Raw genomic sequence first — 20126 nt, forward strand, 5'->3', positions numbered from 1 at the left:
CATATAAGTTGGTATATTTTTGTAACAGTTTTATTGAGGTAAAATTGGCATACAATTTAGCCCATTTTAAAGAGTATAATTCAGTGGGTTTAGTTTACTCAGAGTTGTACAGTTATCATCACGTTGAATTGTAGAAGTTTCTTCATCCCAAAAAGAAGCCTCATACCCCTTCGCAGTCACTCTTCATTTGCTGTCAAACACTGCTGTCCGTCCCCCCAGGTCTTAACTTCTAATCTGTTTTTGTCTCTATATCATAGATTTCCCTATTCTGGATATTTTATATGAATGGAATCATACAGTATGTGGCCTTTTGTGACTGGCTTATTTCATTTAGCATAATGTTTTCAAGGTTCATTTATGTAGGAGCATTTATCAATACTTCATTCCTTTTTACAGATGCCATTGTGTGAATAGGCTATATTGTTGATCCATTCATTAATTGAGGTGTCTTTGGGTTGCGACCACTTTTTTACTTTAATGAGTAATGCTGCTATGAACACATTAGTGGGCAGTTTTTGGGTGGACATACATTTTTATTTTTCTTGGGAGGGAATTTCTGAGTCATATGATAACTGTTCTTAACCTCTTGAGGAAAAATTCCAGGCTGTTTGCCAAAGCAGCTGTACTATTTTACGTTCCCACCAGCAGCATATGTCACAGTCATAAAGATTTGCTCTCTTTACTTATTTTTAATATTTTTATTGATTTCCAATAAGAATGGAGAGGAACAGAAAGATAGCAACATCAATGATAAGAGAATCATTGATCGGCTGCCTCCTGCACGCCCCCTATTGGGGATTGAGGCTGCAACCCAGCATTTGCCCTGACCAGAATCAAATCCGGGACCATTCGATCCCCAGGTCGACGCTCTGTCCACTAAGCCAAACCAGCTAGGGCTGCTCTCATTACTTCTAAGAGTTTCACTTTCGGCTGTGATTATTTTAAATAATTTCTTTTGGCATTGTTTTGTTAAAAGTATATTTTATTTTATTTATTTTTTGTTATTGATCCTTACCCAAGGATACTTTCTCCATTGATTTCCAGAGAGTGGAAGGGAGAGGGAGAGACAGTGAGAGAAACATTGATGTGAGAGAAGCACACCAATTGATTGCCTCCCACATGCAACCCACTGGGGATCTACAACCTAGGTACAAATCACACCCGAGACCCTTCAGTCTGCAGGCTGACGCTCCAACCACTGAGCAAAACCAGCCAGGGCTTGAGTAATTTTTTTATGTTGTGTGAAGTAGGGCTCCAAATTCATTCTTTTGCATGTTGATATGATTTGTCCCAGCACCATTGTGGAAAAGACATTTCATTGAATTGTACCCTTGTTGATAATCTATTGACTGCAATTGTGAAGATTTGCTGCTGGACTCAGTTCTTCCCCATAGAGCTATGTCTATCTTTTATGCCAGTACCACACACTCTCTGTAAATCTTCATTTAATAGGAAACATTTTGTTATCAATTCGCAACTTTCTGTAAATCTTTTTTAATACTTGACCTCTAAATTCCAGGTAGATATAGCATTAAAACTCTTATCTCTTTAGGATTTTCAGTTCTATTGCTGTTTGGGGCCTGATTAATCAAATTCATTAATCTATCCAGATAAGATGTTATTAGCTTTACCTTTATTTAGTATTTCTTATGTATCAGACACTGCTCTAAGAGTTTATATGATAAACTTTTTATTATCCTGTCATCCCTTTGAAGTAAGTCTTACTATTACCCTATGTATACATAGGAAACTAAGGCAAAGACAAGTTAAATAATTTTCCCAGATTCTCATTGCTAGTAAAAAAGATAGGCCTGGCTATCTGTGTGTTTGAACTTCCATCAATGCTTTGGGCAGTAGCTAATGCATAGTAATGTACTGCATTGCTCAGCGAATGAATCAGACACACCCTCATGACATGCACGTGTTCTTGAAATATGATGGTTCACAAAAATCTGGTCTTTCATTGATGGTGGTTGTTTTTTTCCTTTGAGAGCCAAAAGCAAAGGCACCTTTAGTAAAAATAAATCAGTTGGACTGCATTAAACTAAAAAGCTTTTCTGTACAGCAAAGGAAACCATCAATAAAATGAAAAGGCAACCTACTGAATAGAGAAAATATTTGTAAATCTGATAAGGAGTTAATTTCCAAAATATATAAAGTACTCCCACAATTTAAAGCAAAAAGTTTTTTTTTAATATTTTAAATTAAAAAATGGACATAGGATCAGAATAGAAATTTTTCCAAAGAAGACATACAGATAAATGGCTAACAGATCTATGAAAAGGTGCTTACCATCAAAACCACAATAAGTTAGTCGCCTCACACCTGTTAGAATGGCTGTTATAAAAAAGAATAACAAGTGCTGGCCAGGATGTGTGAACAGGGACTTCTTGTGCATTGCCGACAGGAATATAAATTGATGCAGCCACCATGGAAAACAATGTGGAGGATCCTTGAAAAATTAATAATAGAACTACCTTATGATTTTGCAATTCCACTTTTGGGTATAGATGTTTTGTTACTGTCTTATAATAAAGACATTACTCTTAAAGTATGAAAAAGCCTTATTCAATATATTTCATGCTTACAAATAATGTTAGTGTATTTGTGTTATGGAGAAAATTGATTTCTGGAATTACTTAAAATATTTAAGTATAATTATTTCCTTTATTTAGTTACAGCCAAGTTCTACTTCTGAATCTGTGGATCAACTGCTAAACAAAAATAGAGAGGGAGAAAAATCAAGAGATTTGATCAAAGACAAAATTGAACCAAATGCTAAGGATTCTTTCCTTGAAAATAGCAGCAACTGCACCAGTTGCAGCAGCAAGCCGAGCAGCCCCAGCATTTCCCCCTCCATCCTCAGTAATGCGGAGCACAGGAGGGGGCCCGAGGTCACTTCCCAAGGAGTTCAGACTTCCAGCCCCGGATGCAAACAAGAGAAAGATGATAAAGAGGAGAAAAAAGATGCAGCTGAGTAAGTAGACCTGGCATTTAGCATGTCCTGTTACTTAACTTTCTCTGAAGGTGTTCAGAGCTTTCCAACTCAAGAATTTACATGGACTTCTAGACTGTTTCATACATACCGTAGCTCTCAGATTACAAACAACTTGTCCAAACAAATAACATCTTATGTTATGTAAGTAAATTAGGTCATTGTATCCTGGACTCTTCTCCGTTTTTGCATCCCTTGGCAAAACAAAACAAAAAAACTCTAGGCATAAATTAAGAAAGCTTTTTTTCTGTAAGTGTGCAGGGAGTTGAAAACTGCTGACTTTTGGACCTTTATCCCCTGGATGCTAGTCCATATTTACCTCTTGGCTGTGTGGCCAGGAGTAAGAACTGTGTTTGCCTGCGAGAGAAAGAAGGGTCTGGTGCCCGTACTCGCTTCACATTGTCCATCAGAAACAGTGTTTTATTACTGATTAGATTCGTTAAGGTTGACTTAATTTTGCACATCCAATATTTGTACCATCAATTAAATGGACTTCTATAGGCTAGCCTCAGAACCTAACTAAGCACCGTTCATTGACTTATTTGTTCTGGGTTCCATACAACCTAGTTACAACTGAACTTTTGGAATGTATCTTGTTGATAAATTGGGGAGTGCTTATTCTTGATTTGAGACAGAAATTTTTTATAATACTTCCTCGAGGTGTGTCATGTGGGAAACACTTTGTCACATTAGAAAATAGTGCGTGCTAAGGAATTGATATGTTAAGAATTGAATTTCAGGATGTTTTATAAGGGCTGCTGTCTTTTCAGTTAAAGTACTTATTGATTGCTTTTGAGAGAGACATTGTATATTATAATTTAAAAAAATATTTGTCCTTTTTTGGGCAGTCTATCAGATTAAGGAGTGGTGTGTGTGTGTGTGTGTGTGTGTTTTATTTTTTATTATTTTATTTTATTTTTAATAAATCTTTATTGTTCATATTATTACAAAAGTTCCTCATTTTTCCCCCCTTTGTTTTATTTTTTAATATTTTAATTTTATTTTAACCCTCACTGAAGGGTATGTTTCCACTGATTTTTAGAGAGACAGAAACATCGATGTGAGAAACATCGGTTGCCTCCTGTACACATTCTGACTAGGGATCAAACCTAGATATGGGCCCTGACCAGGAACTATAACCAACTGAGCAACCTAACCGAGGCTCTGGGTGTGTGTGTTTAATATATTTTTATTTAATATATTTTTATTTCAGAGAGGCAGAGAGAGAGATGCAGCAAAACAGCAAATATGAGAGAGAATCATCGATAGGCTATCTCCTGCATGCCCCACACTGGTGATTGAGCCTGCAACCCGGGCCTGTGCCCTGACTGGGAATTGAACTTCCTGGTTCAGAGGTCCACACTCAACCACTGAGACATGCTGGCCAGGCATTGTGTGTGTGTGTTTTAATGAAGTGGATTGATGATCTTCTAGTGAGAATTGTTTAAATGCAATATGTGGTTAGCAATTTAAAAAAAGCTGTCAGGTATAAGAGACTTCAGAGAACAAGTTCTATGCAGATTTCACTGGCCTTTACATATTTGTTCTGGTTTAGGCAAGTGAGGAAATCAACATTGAATCCCAATGCAAAGGAATTCAACCCTCGTTCTTTTTCTCAGGTAAATTTATTTTCTCTTTGAAGTAATCTATTCTTTAAAAAATAAATTTTTTCTCATTAGTAATATTTCTTTTTTCTTACCTGACATCTAAATTCAGGTACAATATTCTAAAATAACTTTGGTTTAAGTTCCCTTTTCTTATGGTCATTAATGTATATGTTTGAGCCAGAGGAAAAAGACCCTTGTTTTGTCATCAGTTAGACACTGTTGGGCAAATCTTTCAGGCTTTTTGACTCAGAATTTGAAGATGGTTGGCTAGCTACATGGTTATGATGATTCTACTGACTTTATTAGAAAATAGACTTATTTTTTATTTATTTTTAAAATATATTTTTATTGATTTCAGAGAGAGAGGGAGAGAGAAACATTGATTGGCTGCCTCCTGCATGTCCCATAGCGGGGACCAAGCCCACAACCTGGGCATATGCCCTTGACCAGAATCGAACCTGGGACTCCTCAGTCCGAAGGCCGATGCTATATATCCACTGAGCCAAACCAGCTAAGGCTAGATTTATTTTTTAAACGTTGTAAAACTTTCTTTAGTTTCTTAAAAGTTACTTCAACTATTTTTTATTAGTATTATTGAATAATTTGTGACCTGGTGCACAAAATTTGTGCACATTAAAAGGGGATTAATTAGAGGTAATAATTTAATGTTGCTATTTGCCCTTTCTCTATAATAGAAGTGTCAGAGATGAAAGAAAATTAGTAAAATGTCTATGAAACCCTTCCTCCTGTCAGAGTCTGGGCACACCACGGGACCCAGAGTCAAGTCCCCATCCACCCACATGCACCTCAAAATCGCATGAGACCCAAACCCAGCCGCCCCCCTCTCGATTGGGCTAGGTCCAGACCCGGCCAGTCCCACCCTTGTCAAGCCCTGCGTAACCTCAGGTCCCCTGGCCCTGCGCCAGGATGGGGGACATGGCCTAAGGTCCCCAGCCCAGACCTTGAGGTCCTCCGTCAAACCCCGCCAGATGAGGGACATGGCCTGAGATCCCCTGTCAAGCCCCGCCAGGCATGGGGGGGCGCAGCCTCAGGTCCTCCATCAAGCCCCGTTGGGTGGGGGGCACAGCCTCAGGTCCTCTGTCAAGTCCCGTTGGGTGGGGGGCAGGGCCTGAGGTCACCTGTCAAGCCCAGCCAGGCAGGGGGGTGCAGCCTCAGGTCCCCTGGCCTGGTGCCAGGGACAGGGCATGGCCTAAAGTCCCCTGTCAAGCCCACCTGGTGAGGTGCGTGGCCTGAGGTCCCCTAGCCCAGCACCAGGATGGGAAGTGCACCTTGAGGTCCCCTGTCAAGTCCCGCTGGGTGGGGGTGCAGTCTGAGGTCCCCTATCAAACGCGGGGGGGGGGGGAGGGGGGGGTGTTAGCTTCAGGTCTCTGCTGATTGCTCGTTAAGACTCCTTATGGGAATTGGCCTCAGCTGTGGGTACAGCCATCTTTGTGACAGAGCGATGGTCAATTAGCATATCCTTCTTTATTAAATAGGATTGGTGAAGTTTTACTTTAACTTACCAAAGTATTTTTCTTTTATTTGAAGTAAGTGAATTTTATTTTCTATAAGTTTTTTCTCCCCATTAAAAGGGACTAATTAAAAATGAGTAAAACTTAGATGAAGAAAATCAATTTTCAGATTGTAGTAATAATCAGCTTTTCATCTTAAGAGAATCAGTTTTTGCTTTTTGTTTTTTGTAGCCAAAGCCCTCTACCACCCCAACTTCGCCTCGTCCTCAAGCACAACCTAGCCCATCCATGGTGGGCCATCAGCAGCCAACTCCGGTGTATACTCAGCCTGTGTGTTTTGCACCAAATATGATGTATCCAGTCCCAGTGAGCCCAGGCGTGCAAGTAAGTCAGAGAACTTGCTGTTCCCTTACTCTCCTTGGCTGTGGGAGTTGACAGCAAGCTCTGGAGGCGTGCGGAGACCTGAGGCAGTGGTTGCATAACAGAAGTATTGGGAAAGGGGGCGCAGCCGGGCCGTGTGTTGTTAGTGTGCGGAGCTGAGTCTGAGGATGTTTCTGGTGAGGAAGATGATTTAGATCTACTGTAGTTTGGGGCTTGTGGTGTAATTTTTTTTTTTTTTTAATGATTCATAGAGAATCGGGAAACCTCAGATCTAGCTCTCTAGCAATATACTATTGAGAGACTGGGAAAATGTGTTCTTATCTTGAGAGCCTAATTTTTCTTCTTCTTCTTTTTTTTTTAATCCCTCAGCCTTTATACCCTATACCTATGACACCCATGCCCGTGAATCAAGCCAAGACATATAGAGCAGGTAAAGGTGAGAATAATGCTGCCTGTGTTTGCTTGTAGTCTGCATGATGCATGTGTAAGTCACTCAGTTTATAATGAAGAAATACTTGTGGTTCAACTTTGACTTGTGATGACCAGCATTACATAAGGTATTCAGATGCAGGGCCAGGTGTCAAGCCCAGCCAGGTGAAATACTCATCAGTTGTGATTATTCAGGTTCTTTAAAAAAAAAATAATAATAATAGTAACTGCCGAAACCGGTTTGACTCAGTGGATAGAGCATCGGCCTGCAGACTGAAGGGTCCCAGGTTCGATTCCAGTCAGGGGCATGTGCCTTGGTCGTGGGCACGTCCCCAGTGCGGGGTGTGCAGGATGCAGCTGGTCGATGATTCTCTCTCATCGATGTTTCTAGCTCTCTATCCCTCTCTCTTCCTCTCTGTAAAAAATCAATAAAATATATTTAAAATTAAAAAAAAATAAAAAAAATAGCCAAGACCGATTTGGCTCAGTGGATAGAGCGTTGGCTTGGGGACTGAAGGGTCCCGGGTTTGATTCCGGTCAAGGGCATGTGCCTTGGTTGTGGGCACGTCCCCAGTGGGGGGTGTGCAAGAGGCAGCTGATCGATGACTCTCTCTCATCGATGTTTCTGACTATCTCTCTCCCTTCCTCTCTGTACAAAATCAATAAAATATATTTAAAAAATAAAAAATAACAAATAAAAAAATAACTGACTTTCAAAGTTTTCAATGTTAAATTTAAAAAGTGTGTTTGCTAAATTAATTTACCAAGGTTCCAGACATTTTTATTTTATATTAACATATAATTTCCCCCCAAAATCCAGAATTTATTTTAAAGCACAGGGCAGCTCATTTTAGAAACCACCAAAATCCCACTAGAAGGGTGTTTTCTCATTTTAAAAATGAGTGTTTGCCTTGTAGACAGAGGCACAGGGGGTGGAAGAGGGTAAAGGGATAAATGGAGATGGATGGAGACTTGACTTGGGGTGGTGAACACAGAGTACAGTATACAGATGATGTATTATAGGATTTTACCCCCCCAAATCTATATAACTTCATTAGCCAATGTCACCCCAACAAATTCAATAAAAAATTTAAAGTGTTTTATAATATAGTATTATATGCTTGTGTAGTTAAGAGCCTTCATAGAAGAAAACATTTACCATTAATATTGAAAATTACCTCTTTTTTTGAGGAGGTAATGGAGGGTAATTAATAGCTATAATTTTGTTGAGAAACAGTAGGAAATGGAGTGATTTGTATAAAAGAGATATATGTATCTCAGGCACTGCGGAGAGCTTTAACAGTAAACCGGGCGGTCCTAAGAAAATAGGGAAAGACTAGATACCGGCTTTGTCTATCATTCAGATTCTGCTATTAAGATTTTGTGCCCTGGCTGATTTGGCTCAGTGGATAGACTGTGGCCTGTGAACTGAAAGGTCCCGGGTTCGATTCTGGTCAAGGACACATGCCTGGGTTGTTGGCTCAGTTCCACAGCGGGGGACCTGTAGGAGGCAGCTGCTCCATGATTCTTTCTATTTATGGATGTTTCTATCTTTCCCTCTTCCTTCCTCTCTGGAATCAATAAAAAATATATATATATATATATATATATATATATATATATAATAAAGAAAAACTTTGTTATAGTTACTTAACCTGTGCTTTTTTTCTTTGCACATTTAGCACAATGCCCAGACATCATGCCATTTCATTCATACTGGGGTCTGGCTACTTAAAGTATGCAAGTTTTTTTTATATATAGTCAACTGATTAAGGGGTCAGGCAGTGATTCTCTCCTCCCCAATTGTAAAGTTTTATATTAATTTTTCATCTAATTCATTGATGATTGACACTTAACATTATTTTTTAAAAATTGGGGGTGTGGATCTTAAATTTTCGTGTGCATCAGAATCACTGGAATATTTGTTGAAAACACAAATTATTTGGTCCTATCCTCAGAGTTTCCAGTTTAGTCGGTTTGGGGCATAGCCTGAGAACTTACATTTCTCGTGCAATTTATAAACAACTTTTCAGGTGAGGCTGCTGATCTGGGACTGCTATCCTCTGAAAAACCACTCTAATTAGGAGTTTGAAAATAGTGTATTCTTATATTTCTTTTCCATTTATTAGCTAGAATCATTTTGTGAGAAACTCTCAACAAGGGCTATTTGATTATCCTGAAGAATTTGTACAGAAAAGTTAGGGTAAATGCTTACAATTAAGTGCTTAAAATGGGCCCAAGTGCCAGTTTTCAGTGGTGATTATCCTTTCTGCGCCCATTGATTTTCCTTTGACAAATGGCAATCCATTTACATTGGCTCCCGGGTCCTTTCAGTGGTCATCTTAAAGTGTGTGTGTGTGTGTGTGTGTGTGTGTGTGTGTGTGTAAAAATTAATTTCAGAAAGGGAGGGAGAGGGAGATAGAAACAGCAATCATGAGAGAGACTCATTGATCAGCTGTCTCCTGCACACCCCCAACTAGGGATCAAGCCAGAAACCAAGGCATGTGCTTCTTGACTGGAATTGAACCCAGCATCCTTCAGTCCACAGGATGACGCTCTATCCAGTGAGCAAACCAGCGAGAGCTAGTAGTGCTCATCTTCTTTACAAATAAAGTATCTGAGGCTAATCTTCAAACTCAAACCCTGATCATTCAAACCTCCAAGGAACCCTGATTCATTTTCCTGGGTAATAGTATGTAAAAACCATTTGCTGGTCATTGGATACACTTACTGCTATTGAGTTATTGCTTCTGAGCCTTTTCAGGGGACTAACCTGGGAAATAACCACTTTTTTTTTTTCTTTTAAAAAATTCAGAAACCCATATTGATATATCTAATTCAAGTTAACTTTACAAGGTTTTTACTCTCTTTGCTTGCATCTTATTCTCTTACACCAAAAACTGGCAAAAATAGTAACTCTTTTATCTATCTTTCAACAAATGACTGCAAAGCTTGGCTATCTAAAACAACAAACATATTATTTCATACAGTTTCTGAGGGTCAGTAATCCAGGAGTGACATAGCCAGGTGGTTCGGCTTCTCAGTCTCTTGGGAAGCTTCAGACAAGATGTCTGAATGTTTAATTTTTAATTTAAAAAAGGATGGTAAACTTGACTAGCTTTTTAAATTTGTTTTAATATATAAGGGTCATAATATGTATCAAAAGTAATAGTGATAGTGAATAGGTTAAACTCAGTAAGCTTAATTAGACAAACTTTCACTTGATAAAAATGATACTCGAGCCCTAGCCAGTTTGGCTCAGTGGATAGAGCATTGGCCTGCAGACTGAAGGGTCCCAGGTTCGATTCTGGCCAAGGACACATGCCTGGGTTGTGGGCTTGGTCCCCAGTAGGGAGTGTGCAGGAGGCAGCCAATCAATGATTCTCTTTTATCATTGATGTTTCTCTCTCTCTCTCTCTTCCCCTTCCTCTCTGAAATCAATAAAGAACTTCATTTAAAAAAAGATACTTGATTTTTGGATGGTTTTTCTATACTAAAAGATGCTTTTTTTGAGTACTGGCGGGTGGCTCAGATGTTTGGAATGTCATCCTATACAGTACACCAAAAGGTTGTGGGTTTGATTCCCAGTCAGGCACAGATCTAGATTGTGGGGCAAACACAGGCGGCAGCCTGTCGATGTTTCTCCCTTCCTTTCTCTCTGAAATCAATAAATACATACTCTGAGGAGGATTTTTTTTTTTTTTAAAGGATGCTTTTTTGATATGGGACATCTCAGGATTAAATTCAGAAAAATATTGCTGTACTGGTTTTCAAGTTTGCTTTTCTAAGTGGATAAACTGGTTCTCCTAAATTTTAGCAACAGTCATATTTTTAGCAAAAAATTCAAATATTTAAAAACGAAATTTTATCTCTAAACTAGCAGCTATTTACATAAATAGAGTTACATTTACATAAAGTTTTGATGACTTTATGAACATACTAAGCTATATTTTTGTTCCTCAGTGGTTCATGATTTCTTCCCTCAAATGGCTTACCATCACAGCACAAACCCATCGTAGAAACAGGGCTGCGTAGAACGGGAGGGAGCGGCACAGAGCACGCAGCTGATCCCTTCAGCGGCTCTGGGAGGACATTAACGAGAAAATGGCATTTGAGCAGAATTCTTAACTGAAGGGCCATAGGCAGATATCTGTGTGGAATAGTAAAAGACATAAGTTAATTTTTTAAAAGAGCTGCTTTTTGGACACTTGCTACAAGATAGTGTGTGATTCTGGATTTGGGAAAAAGCAGGAAATTGTTGGAGAATTCAGTGGTGGGAAATGAAGAAAGCTGGAGTTGGTCTATTTTGTTTTTTTGGTGTATGTCTGTGAGGGTTTTTGTTTTTATTTTATTAAATCCGTTGCCCTTCTCTAGCAAGTGGCATAATGTGGTGTTATAAAACAGGTTTTGAAGGAAAAGCTTTATAGTGTGATCCAGTTTGGAGGCTCCTCCTAGGAGGTCTCTCTAAGGAAGCTGCTTTCCAGCTGACACCTGGGAGACAGTCAGAATGACCGCAGCTGGGAGCGGGGTGGGAGCGGGGTGGGGTGGGGTGGGGGGTGGGGGGGTGGTTGGTCTTGGAGGGTGAGGAGTAGCACGTCTGATGGGCAGACCAGCAGAGCGGCTGACGTGGGCGTGGGGTGATGAAATGGCATTGGAGAGGCAAACGGGAGGGTGGATCCTGCAGAGCCTTGTGGCCCGCGATGCTGTTTCTTACACTGGCATCTTCCGCAGTACCAAACCTGCCCCAGCAGCGGCAGGACCAGCACCATCAGAGCAGCATGATGCACCCCGCCTCCGCGGCAGGCCCGCCCATCGTGGCCACCCCCCCAGCGTATTCCGCACAGTACGTCGCCTATAGTCCTCAGCAGTTTCCAAATCAGCCTCTTGTTCAGCACGTGCCCCATTATCAGTCTCAGGTAAGGCCCATGGCACTCATAATTTTTGTTTCATTTAAATAATTTCTAATTTTAACGTTTAATATGGTAGAGGGGTTTGGGTTTCTCTCTATATCTGGTGCTTTTTGTTATGCTGTGGTTGATAGCTAAGGATGGGGGTGCTTTTTAATATATATTAGAAGGTAGTTGGTCATTTAAAATATTTCAAATGAAATAGCCAAGAAGTTTTAATTTTTCAGAGTTGTTTTTAGAAACCTGGACACCACGGGTTAAGACATCTCACTAAACTCTGCTTGAGTGAGTCTTTTTGGCATTTGAATGTTTGCTCTTTATTTTGTCTTTGAACGTAGCATCCTCATGTCTACAGTCCTGTAATCCAGGGCAATGCCAGGATGATGGCGCCAGCAGCACACGCCCAGCCCGGCCTCGTATCTTCCTCACCTGCTCAGTACGGGGCTCACGAGCAGACACATGCGATGTATGGTAGGAAGCACTTTGTTTGTCTTTCTCAGTGTGTGACCATTCTTAATGTGCTTTAAAGCTTTGAAAAGTTACTCTGTTTAAGAATAACTTGGCCTAAAGACATTGAGGGTAAAGAATCTAAAGAGAAAATGGACACATTTTTATCTCTTACCTGCTGTAAGCCTTGGCTGATTATTTCTGCTTTTGCTCCTGAAATTCCTCTGTTTAAATGTCTTTTCTTTTAACTAAATGGAATGATGTATGTAACAGAAGCATCTTTTGTGGAGAAAGGTGTCTGTCTGCTCTTCCTCGTCAGTATTATCATCTGATGTGCCTGCAGGAGGCACGCCAGGAAGTTTCACCAAAGCGAAAGCCCTGGCCAGCACCGCACCTCTTGCTCAGGGGTCACTGGCTTTACGTATTTTTATTGCTTTTTGTTATAATGCTATTGTTATAATGCTACTAGGGGCCCGGTACACACAATCCGTGCACTTGGGAGGTTTCCCTCAGTCCGGCCTGACTGCGCCCTCTCGTGGTGGTCAGTGCGCATCATGGTGACTGCTCCCTCTGCTGTTCGGTCAATTTGCATATTAGTCTTATTATATACGATTGTGTTTCTGCATCATGCTGTATTTTAAGTGGTTGAAATTGTATAATATTAGGTCTGCTTTAGACATTTACACTTCAAGTATAATCAATTTTAAAAATGGTAAAATGAAATTAAATATATGTAAGAATAATTAAGCAAAAATTACTATCTTAGTTTTATAGCTAGAGGTTAATTTAGCAGCTATCTAAAGTTCTAAAATAATATCGTTTTCATTGTTGAGATTTAAAACAGATTTCCACTTTATATCTTGTGTAACATAAAATTAATGGGTTTTTCTATATTTATGTTTTTAAAATGCACTTTAAGTACCAGCCTTATTAAGAAGTAGGTTTTGTTTTTTGCACTTTTCTGCTGTTTTGGCATTTTAGTTTTTTGGAGTGTGAGGAGAGAGATGTAAGTTTCTGCATACAATTTAAAAGAATGAAATTACAATTGTATGTAACTACATGGACATTTCACTTTTTAAACCTCTTTCAACTTTTTGAATGACTAGGAATGTAAAGGTTTTCATTTGTTTAACTTTAGATAACAGTTGGTCACATTTCGAGGTGAACAGGGACGGGACCGGGGCAGCAGAGCCTCTGTCCCGGAGGCGGCTCCTGCTGCCCAGCTCAGACTTCACGTGGTTAAAGGCACTAAGTTACCAAGTGCAGAAGTCTGATTTTACTTTACTACATTATCACTTAACGCTTTCTATTGAGGATTATGTGCTTTAAGTAAAAGTGATGTAATTGCTACGTTTCCTTCAAGAAGCCCATCCATAATTTAATTGAGAAATAAACTGACAGACCCATTTGACTTATGATTTTGATTATGATCTCCTTTCATTGGCTTGTCTTCTGTTGTCTTGACCAGGACTGAGTATGTATGGAAAGGCCCCATTGATTCCCACACTGGCTTTTATGCAATTTGTATATATTTCAACTTTTCCAGTTTGTTAAAAGCTTAGGTGAAAAGTTCGTTATGGTTATTTTATGTTTCTGCTGAATACATCAGGATTTAACAAGCGGAAAACATTTCTTTCCTTCCATTTTCTCACATCCTCCTTTGGAATAAGATCTGAAACTTTTGAGCTAAAATTTCCATTGCTTTTAGATAATAGCTATTTGTGCACCCCTGATTTTGAGACTTCGTAGCAATACTGTGATGTTGTGCAGGATCTTTCTCCTCAACGCCAGCATCTGGCTTTGACTTTTGGATGGATATTCATTGGATTGAAAGAATCTCATTGGCTTAAAACAGCCCGTACAATAAATACTGTTATTTGAGGCATCAGTGGTTTTTATGCCTCCCCAGAACATTTTCATTTGAAAAGCACTTGGCCTTGGACCCTGAAGTCCATTCAAGTTGGGTAAATAGGAAGTATTGCAAACAAAACAAATCACTAGACTTAATGTGCTGGTCATTAGAGCCCACTCTTTGGTGCCGGGAGAAAGTTGTTCATCCAGATCTGAACTGCTCTCCTGCATTTTACCCAGGTTGTATTTCTTGATATCTGTTGATGATCGCTGGCTAGGGGCAAGGCTGTGAACTTGGTATGATTGGTTAATGGAGGTTCTCTTAGATACTTCATACTTTAAAAAGAACACTAGGGAATTATTTTGTTCTTTGCTGTCATAAACCATAATTTTAATCTGCTAAAACAAGTTTATTATTCAGTCATTTAGATATTCTAAATCCTAATTATGCCACATACAGACAAATTTTAAGTGTTATTTTAAACTAAGACAAAACTCTTACATGGAAATGTAATTGTGTACTCATCTCCTTTGAACAGTTTATATATTGTATTCCCAAAGGAATCAAATATTTTGAGTATGTATTGGGTTTGTTTTTAAGTGACATCCTATCTAGATTTTTAAAACTTTATGTAAACAAAAGAATATGCATCCAGATGTTAGTGACAATTATGTCACCTTTTGTTATTCATCAACTGGTCGTAGGCAAAGGCTTAGAGAATAGAAAGGACCACTAATGACTAATAATGAGAGACTGATTGTTGTTTTTAAATTTTGGGTATATTTAATATAAATATACTAACAAATTACTAAATAGTTAAATTATTAGGATATATGTATATGTATACGTGTGTGTGATATATATATTATATATTCTAAGTAATTGTTGACCTTGTTCTCTTTGTAGCTGTGTTAAAAAGGACTTTAATCACAAACTTCATCTCTTTGATCTTAATCTAACTTTTATCCTTGCCTCTGCCCCTCCCTCCTAAGTTACTTTTTGTTCCTTAACATTTAGTTTTCAAATTGGTCTCCTTTGTTTTGTGGCAGTGTTTTATTTACCTTTCAGAAATAGTTCTGTGACTTTCTCTACAGGAAGAGTTAGATCCAGAATCCCTTTTTTTGTTTGTTTTTGGTAATTTAATGCAGATATATTGGAAAATATAGTAGGCAAAAGGTTTAAAATGCATCTGTTGTTCCTCTACCTGACAACACCTATTAACATTTTGGTGCATATCTTTTCAGCCGTGTTTAAAAACACACACACACACACACACTTTTATGGAGTCATTGTAACAAGCAAGATATTCATGTTTAATGCTACTGTTGTTTCTAAAATTTGGATCCAGTATCAGATGCTAATAAACATCTTACTTCTGTTAATAGTGACTTGCAGAATTGTTTGTCTTTTGAATTAAACTTGTGTAATTTTTATTTTGGTACATTTTTTATATCAAGGTTCAGTGGAATGCCATGTTGGTCTGTTTATTAGATAATAATGTTATTCCTTTTATTTAAGCAAGTCAGCCTGCAGAACTGGACATCCCAGTACAGAAGAAAAGTGTCTTTTTCTCCAGCCCTCTCTTATTTAATTTTGTAGCAATGTTTAAAGTGCTTGTCATCTCTTGTAAAATAAGAATGAATTATGCATGAATAAAAGAAGAAATTACTAAATATGTCAACCTTTCCAGAAAATTAGGAAAATGTAGACCTCAAAAGCCTAATTTACCTTTCTATTTCCCAAATTCAGCATGTCCCAAATTACCATACAACAAGGAGACAAGCCCTTCTTTCTACTTTGCCAGTGAGTTGGGTTTTTTATACTAATTTTAATTGAACAGTAAAACACTTTTTAAAGAATACATGTTAAGGGACTAGACTTGTTGAACAATATTTTCCTTGTGCCAGACAAAATTATTAAAGAGATGTGTATCTGTAAATAATTCAGAGTTTTAAAAAAGAAATATAACCCAGCTCAAGAAAGCTGGGTTAAAAAATTGAGTTGTTTCAGAAATTAATTTTTGCATACCAAGCAAACATGTGACTGTTTTGGAAATGCCTAATATTTTCCTTGTGTGAAAAACTTTTCCTGAATCACTTTTTTTTAACCAAGCCACAAACTTAGTATTAATAACAAGAACAACAACAACGCTAGTTTTTCTAATATTCTGATAAGAAATTTATTCTTACAAGGGTTTTGAGTTGAATAGGATGGAAAAACTAGGGGGAAACCTTTCTGTCTCTTTAATCTTGGCATGCCTGAAGGGTTACAGTATTTGTAGCACACAGACACCTCGGATGTCTTGAGCTTAAGCAGGAAAGCATGACCTAGCAGAGATTATCTTTGGCAACACCAGCTCCTCTCACCTCCAGTGAAAAAGGTAAAGGATTGCTCCTAAAGGGAGAAAGTCTGCACAGAGCTTTCTTTTGGAAATGAACATGGAAGGTGTGTTTTCTCTATTTGTAGGGCAATTTTTCAAATAAAGCTGGTCATGGACTTTTGGTTTTGAATAGAATGGTACTAACTTGTAGAAATCCTTTAAAATTTTATGCCAGTAATGTGTCACTTTATGTGAAATATATATTCTAGGAAACATTAAAATTTTACTTTAGGGACTAAATTTTGAATTATTTTCGAATGACTCAATGTCTGAATCTACTAAATGCCAGATTTTAAAAATAACTTAGAAAACATTTGACTTAAATTTTCATTAATTGTGCCATGACTTGGTATCCAAAAATAAGTGTATAAATATTATTTATGTGGTGCTAGGAAATGTTAACAAATTTAATCCTTTAATAGATGCTCTTTAAAAAGGAGTCTTACTGTATATATTTATGTGTGTATATATATATATATATATATATATATATATACTATTAAAGGGAAACTGTATGTAATATAGTTATGTAAAAGACAGTGTCAGTAATTTTATTATGTACTCAGTTTGAGGTCTCAAATGTAGTTATCCTCACCATCTTACTGTCTCTGTTAGTTTTGGAGTCCATTTCCTGGTAAGTAGCTAAAAGGTCCTTAATCATCACACCTAAGCGTTAACTGCCTCAGCACAGCTTCTCTTAAAAAAGAGTGTCAGTACTTTTTAAAAGAAACTAACAGTGAGGCTGCTATTTGTAATTTAATTTGTTGCCATTTTGTCATGGTTTTGGTCTAGTTGACTTTTACTCCCCTTTTAAAGAGTTTTCAACTTTCCTTCACTTCCTTTTTTTCTAAATTTAACATCAATTTTAAAAGTTGGAAGATTTTGTTTTGCTTTGTTTTGTTTTTAAAGTTTTGCAGTGCTGGGTGATCTCTCATGACTTGTGCATCCAAGGTCAAAATGAAAACACCTACTTGCAAATTAAACACACAGCTTTCTGGACTGAATTGGCTTTAGTAAGATCATGGCTTAGGAAACTATTTTTGGAATGTGGTTAGTGCTAGGAGGATTTGAAAAATCATGTCTTTATAATTTTGAACATTTATATCGAGGAACACAACAAGTAGGAAACTTTTGGACCAGGTGAAAATGAATTTTCTTGTTAACCAATCTGAAATCTTAAAATTAATGAGCATGCATAATAAAAGCAGTTAAATGATACACTTAGTAACCCTCAGAACTTACTGTCCTTTGCTCTCCACTTCTTTTTCTCAGAGTCTGTTGTATTTTTTTCTTGTTTACTCTATATTGGTTCCCTTTCTCTTGTCTCTTTTCTTTCCAATATTTCCCCCCACAGCCTTTTTTTTTTTAATCCTCACCTGGGGGTAAGTTTATGTATATTTTTTTATTGATTTGAGAGAAAGAAACATTGGTCAGTTGTCCCCAGTACATGCTCTGACCGGGGATCGAAACCAAAACCAGGGCATGTGGCCTGGTCTGGGATCCAGCCCACAACATTTTGGTGGAAGAGATGATGCTCCAACCAACTGAGCCACAAGTCTGGGCCCTCAGGCTTTTAATTTCCTTTGTCTACCTTTTTTTGGTCTCATTCTTTTGGCCTTTCAAGGAACCATACTACAGGTTGTCCCCCAAAAAATGTACTACACACACATTAATAGCTGATAGCTCAGTTTTGGAAATGAAATATATTTTAATAAGCACTGCTTTATAGTTATTCAAAGTGAATCCTTTTTTGGGGGGGGGAGGGGCTACTATATTTTTGTTGTTAATTATATTGAATTAATTAGCTAGCCACTCAGTTTTTGTATTTGAGGAAGAAAAGGAGTTCATGGATAAGGTACTTGCTTTATATCTTTTAAGCAAGAAGGTGACCAAAGGAAAATATTTCTTTTTCTTTCTTTTTTTAATATTTTTTAATTAAATTATTATTTTTGTACATATGCCAATGCCCCCCCCCCCCACCTTCCCTCAGAGTTTTGTGTCCATTGGTTGTACTTATATGCATGTATACAAGTCCTTCGGCTGATCTTTTATCTCCCGCAGATCTCCTCAACCTCCCCGCTGTAATTTGACAGTCTGCTTGTTGCTTTACTGTCTTTATATCTATCTTTTGGTTCTTCAGTTTATAATGTTCTTTATTATCCATAAATGAGTGAGTTCATGTGGTGTTTCTCTTTCATTGACTGGCTTATTTCACTCAGCATGATGTTCTCCAATTCCATCCAGGTTGCTGCAAATGATGAGAATTCCTTCTTTGTTTATGGCAGCGTAGTATTCCATTGTGTAGATGTACCATAGTTTTTGGATCCAATCATCTGCTGACAGGCACCTAGGCTGTTTCCAAATTCTAGCTATTGAAGATTGTGCTGCTATGAACATAGGGGTGCATATATCCTTTCTGATTGGTGTTTCTAGTTTCTTGGGATATATTCCTATGAGTGGGATTACTGGGTCAAATGGGGGTTCCATTTTCAGTTTTTTGAGGAAACTCCACACTGTTCTCCACAGTGGTTGCACCAGTCTGCATACCCACCAGCAGTGCACGAGGGTTCCTTTTTCTCTGCAACCTCACCAACACTTGTCGTTTGTTGATGTTGGCTATTCTGACAGGTGTGAGATGGTACCGCATTGTTGTTTTCTCTTTCTTTTTTCTTTCTTTTTTTTTTAAAATATATTTTATTGATTTTTCACAGAGAGGAAGGGAGAAGGATAGAGAGCTAGAAACATCGATGAGAGAGATACATCAACCAGTTGCCTCCTCCACACCCCCCACTGGGGATGTGCCCGCAACCAGGGTACATGCCCTTGACCGGAAACAAATCTGGGACCTTTCAGTCCACAGACGGACGCTCTATCCACTGGGCCAAACCGGTTTCGGCAGGAAAATGTTTCTAATTAAACGTTCTTAAATTTTATTTGCAGCTTCTGAACTAGAGATTACATCTACTTGATTTTTCTTGTATACATTGCAACTTACCAGTGTTTAGAGTAGGAAAAGGATGGGGTTTTTATTATTTTTTTAATTGATTTTAGAGAGGAACAGAGAGAGAGATAGAAACACCAAGTATGAGAGAGAATCATTGATCGGCTGCCTCCTTCATGTTCCACCCAGAATTGAGCCCCTGCCCCGGGCATGTGCCCTGACCAGGAATATGAACTGTGACTTTCTGATTCATAGGTTGATGCTCAACCACTGAACAACACTGGCCAGGTTGGATGGGTTTTTTTAAAACAAAAATCTCTGTGGGTGCACTCAGATTAGTTGAAGTATAGTAGTATGAAGGCAAATAAGATATAGACTTAATTACTTTTATAGGCTTTAAATAATTGGTAAACTATCACAGAGATGCCCTTTAAAAATGTATAGTAAAAAAATATTTTATCTTTAATTTTCTTTAAATAATTTCAAGATTTTTAACATTTTTCTAATTGATGAATAATAATTATTAGACTTTATGGCCCATTCTCTTTGTGATGGTCATGCTAGAGTTTTTATTGTTGCTTTTTATTTTCTTAATACTTTGGTTATAGGATAATTAAAAGTAAAGTTTAAAACTCTTTAGTACAAAAATTTATTGAACAACTAAAGTTTATAAAAATAGGAACTCTGGGATTCTGTCCTGAGTCCTCATAAACAG

General features: G+C 38.0%; 1 protein-coding gene across 17 annotated transcripts in view; it reads left to right on the forward strand.

Moving 5' to 3' along the window:
- Nucleotides 1-20126, forward strand: part of ATXN2 (ataxin 2) — an 81425-nt gene that overhangs the window by 54296 nt on the left and 7003 nt on the right. For 8 of the 17 annotated variants that reach the window (XM_084868017.1, XM_084868014.1, XM_084868011.1 and 5 more), the window contains 7 exons: nt 2676-2977; nt 4551-4614; nt 6306-6458; nt 6825-6891; nt 11616-11800; nt 12130-12262; nt 15840-15893. In XM_084868017.1, coding sequence (XP_084724143.1) covers nt 2676-2977; nt 4551-4614; nt 6306-6458; nt 6825-6891; nt 11616-11800; nt 12130-12262; nt 15840-15893 — 958 coding nt within the window. The remainder of the gene's footprint in view (nt 1-2675; nt 2978-4550; nt 4615-6305; nt 6459-6824; nt 6892-11615; nt 11801-12129; nt 12263-15839; nt 15894-20126) is intronic. The other 9 variants (XM_084868019.1, XM_084868025.1, XM_084868016.1 and 6 more) reach the window with 3 other exon arrangements.

The sequence above is a fragment of the Pipistrellus hanaki genome (genome assembly GCF_964339955.1).
Source record: "Pipistrellus hanaki genome assembly, chromosome: 19".
NCBI classification, from domain to species: domain Eukaryota; kingdom Metazoa; phylum Chordata; class Mammalia; order Chiroptera; family Vespertilionidae; genus Pipistrellus; species Pipistrellus hanaki.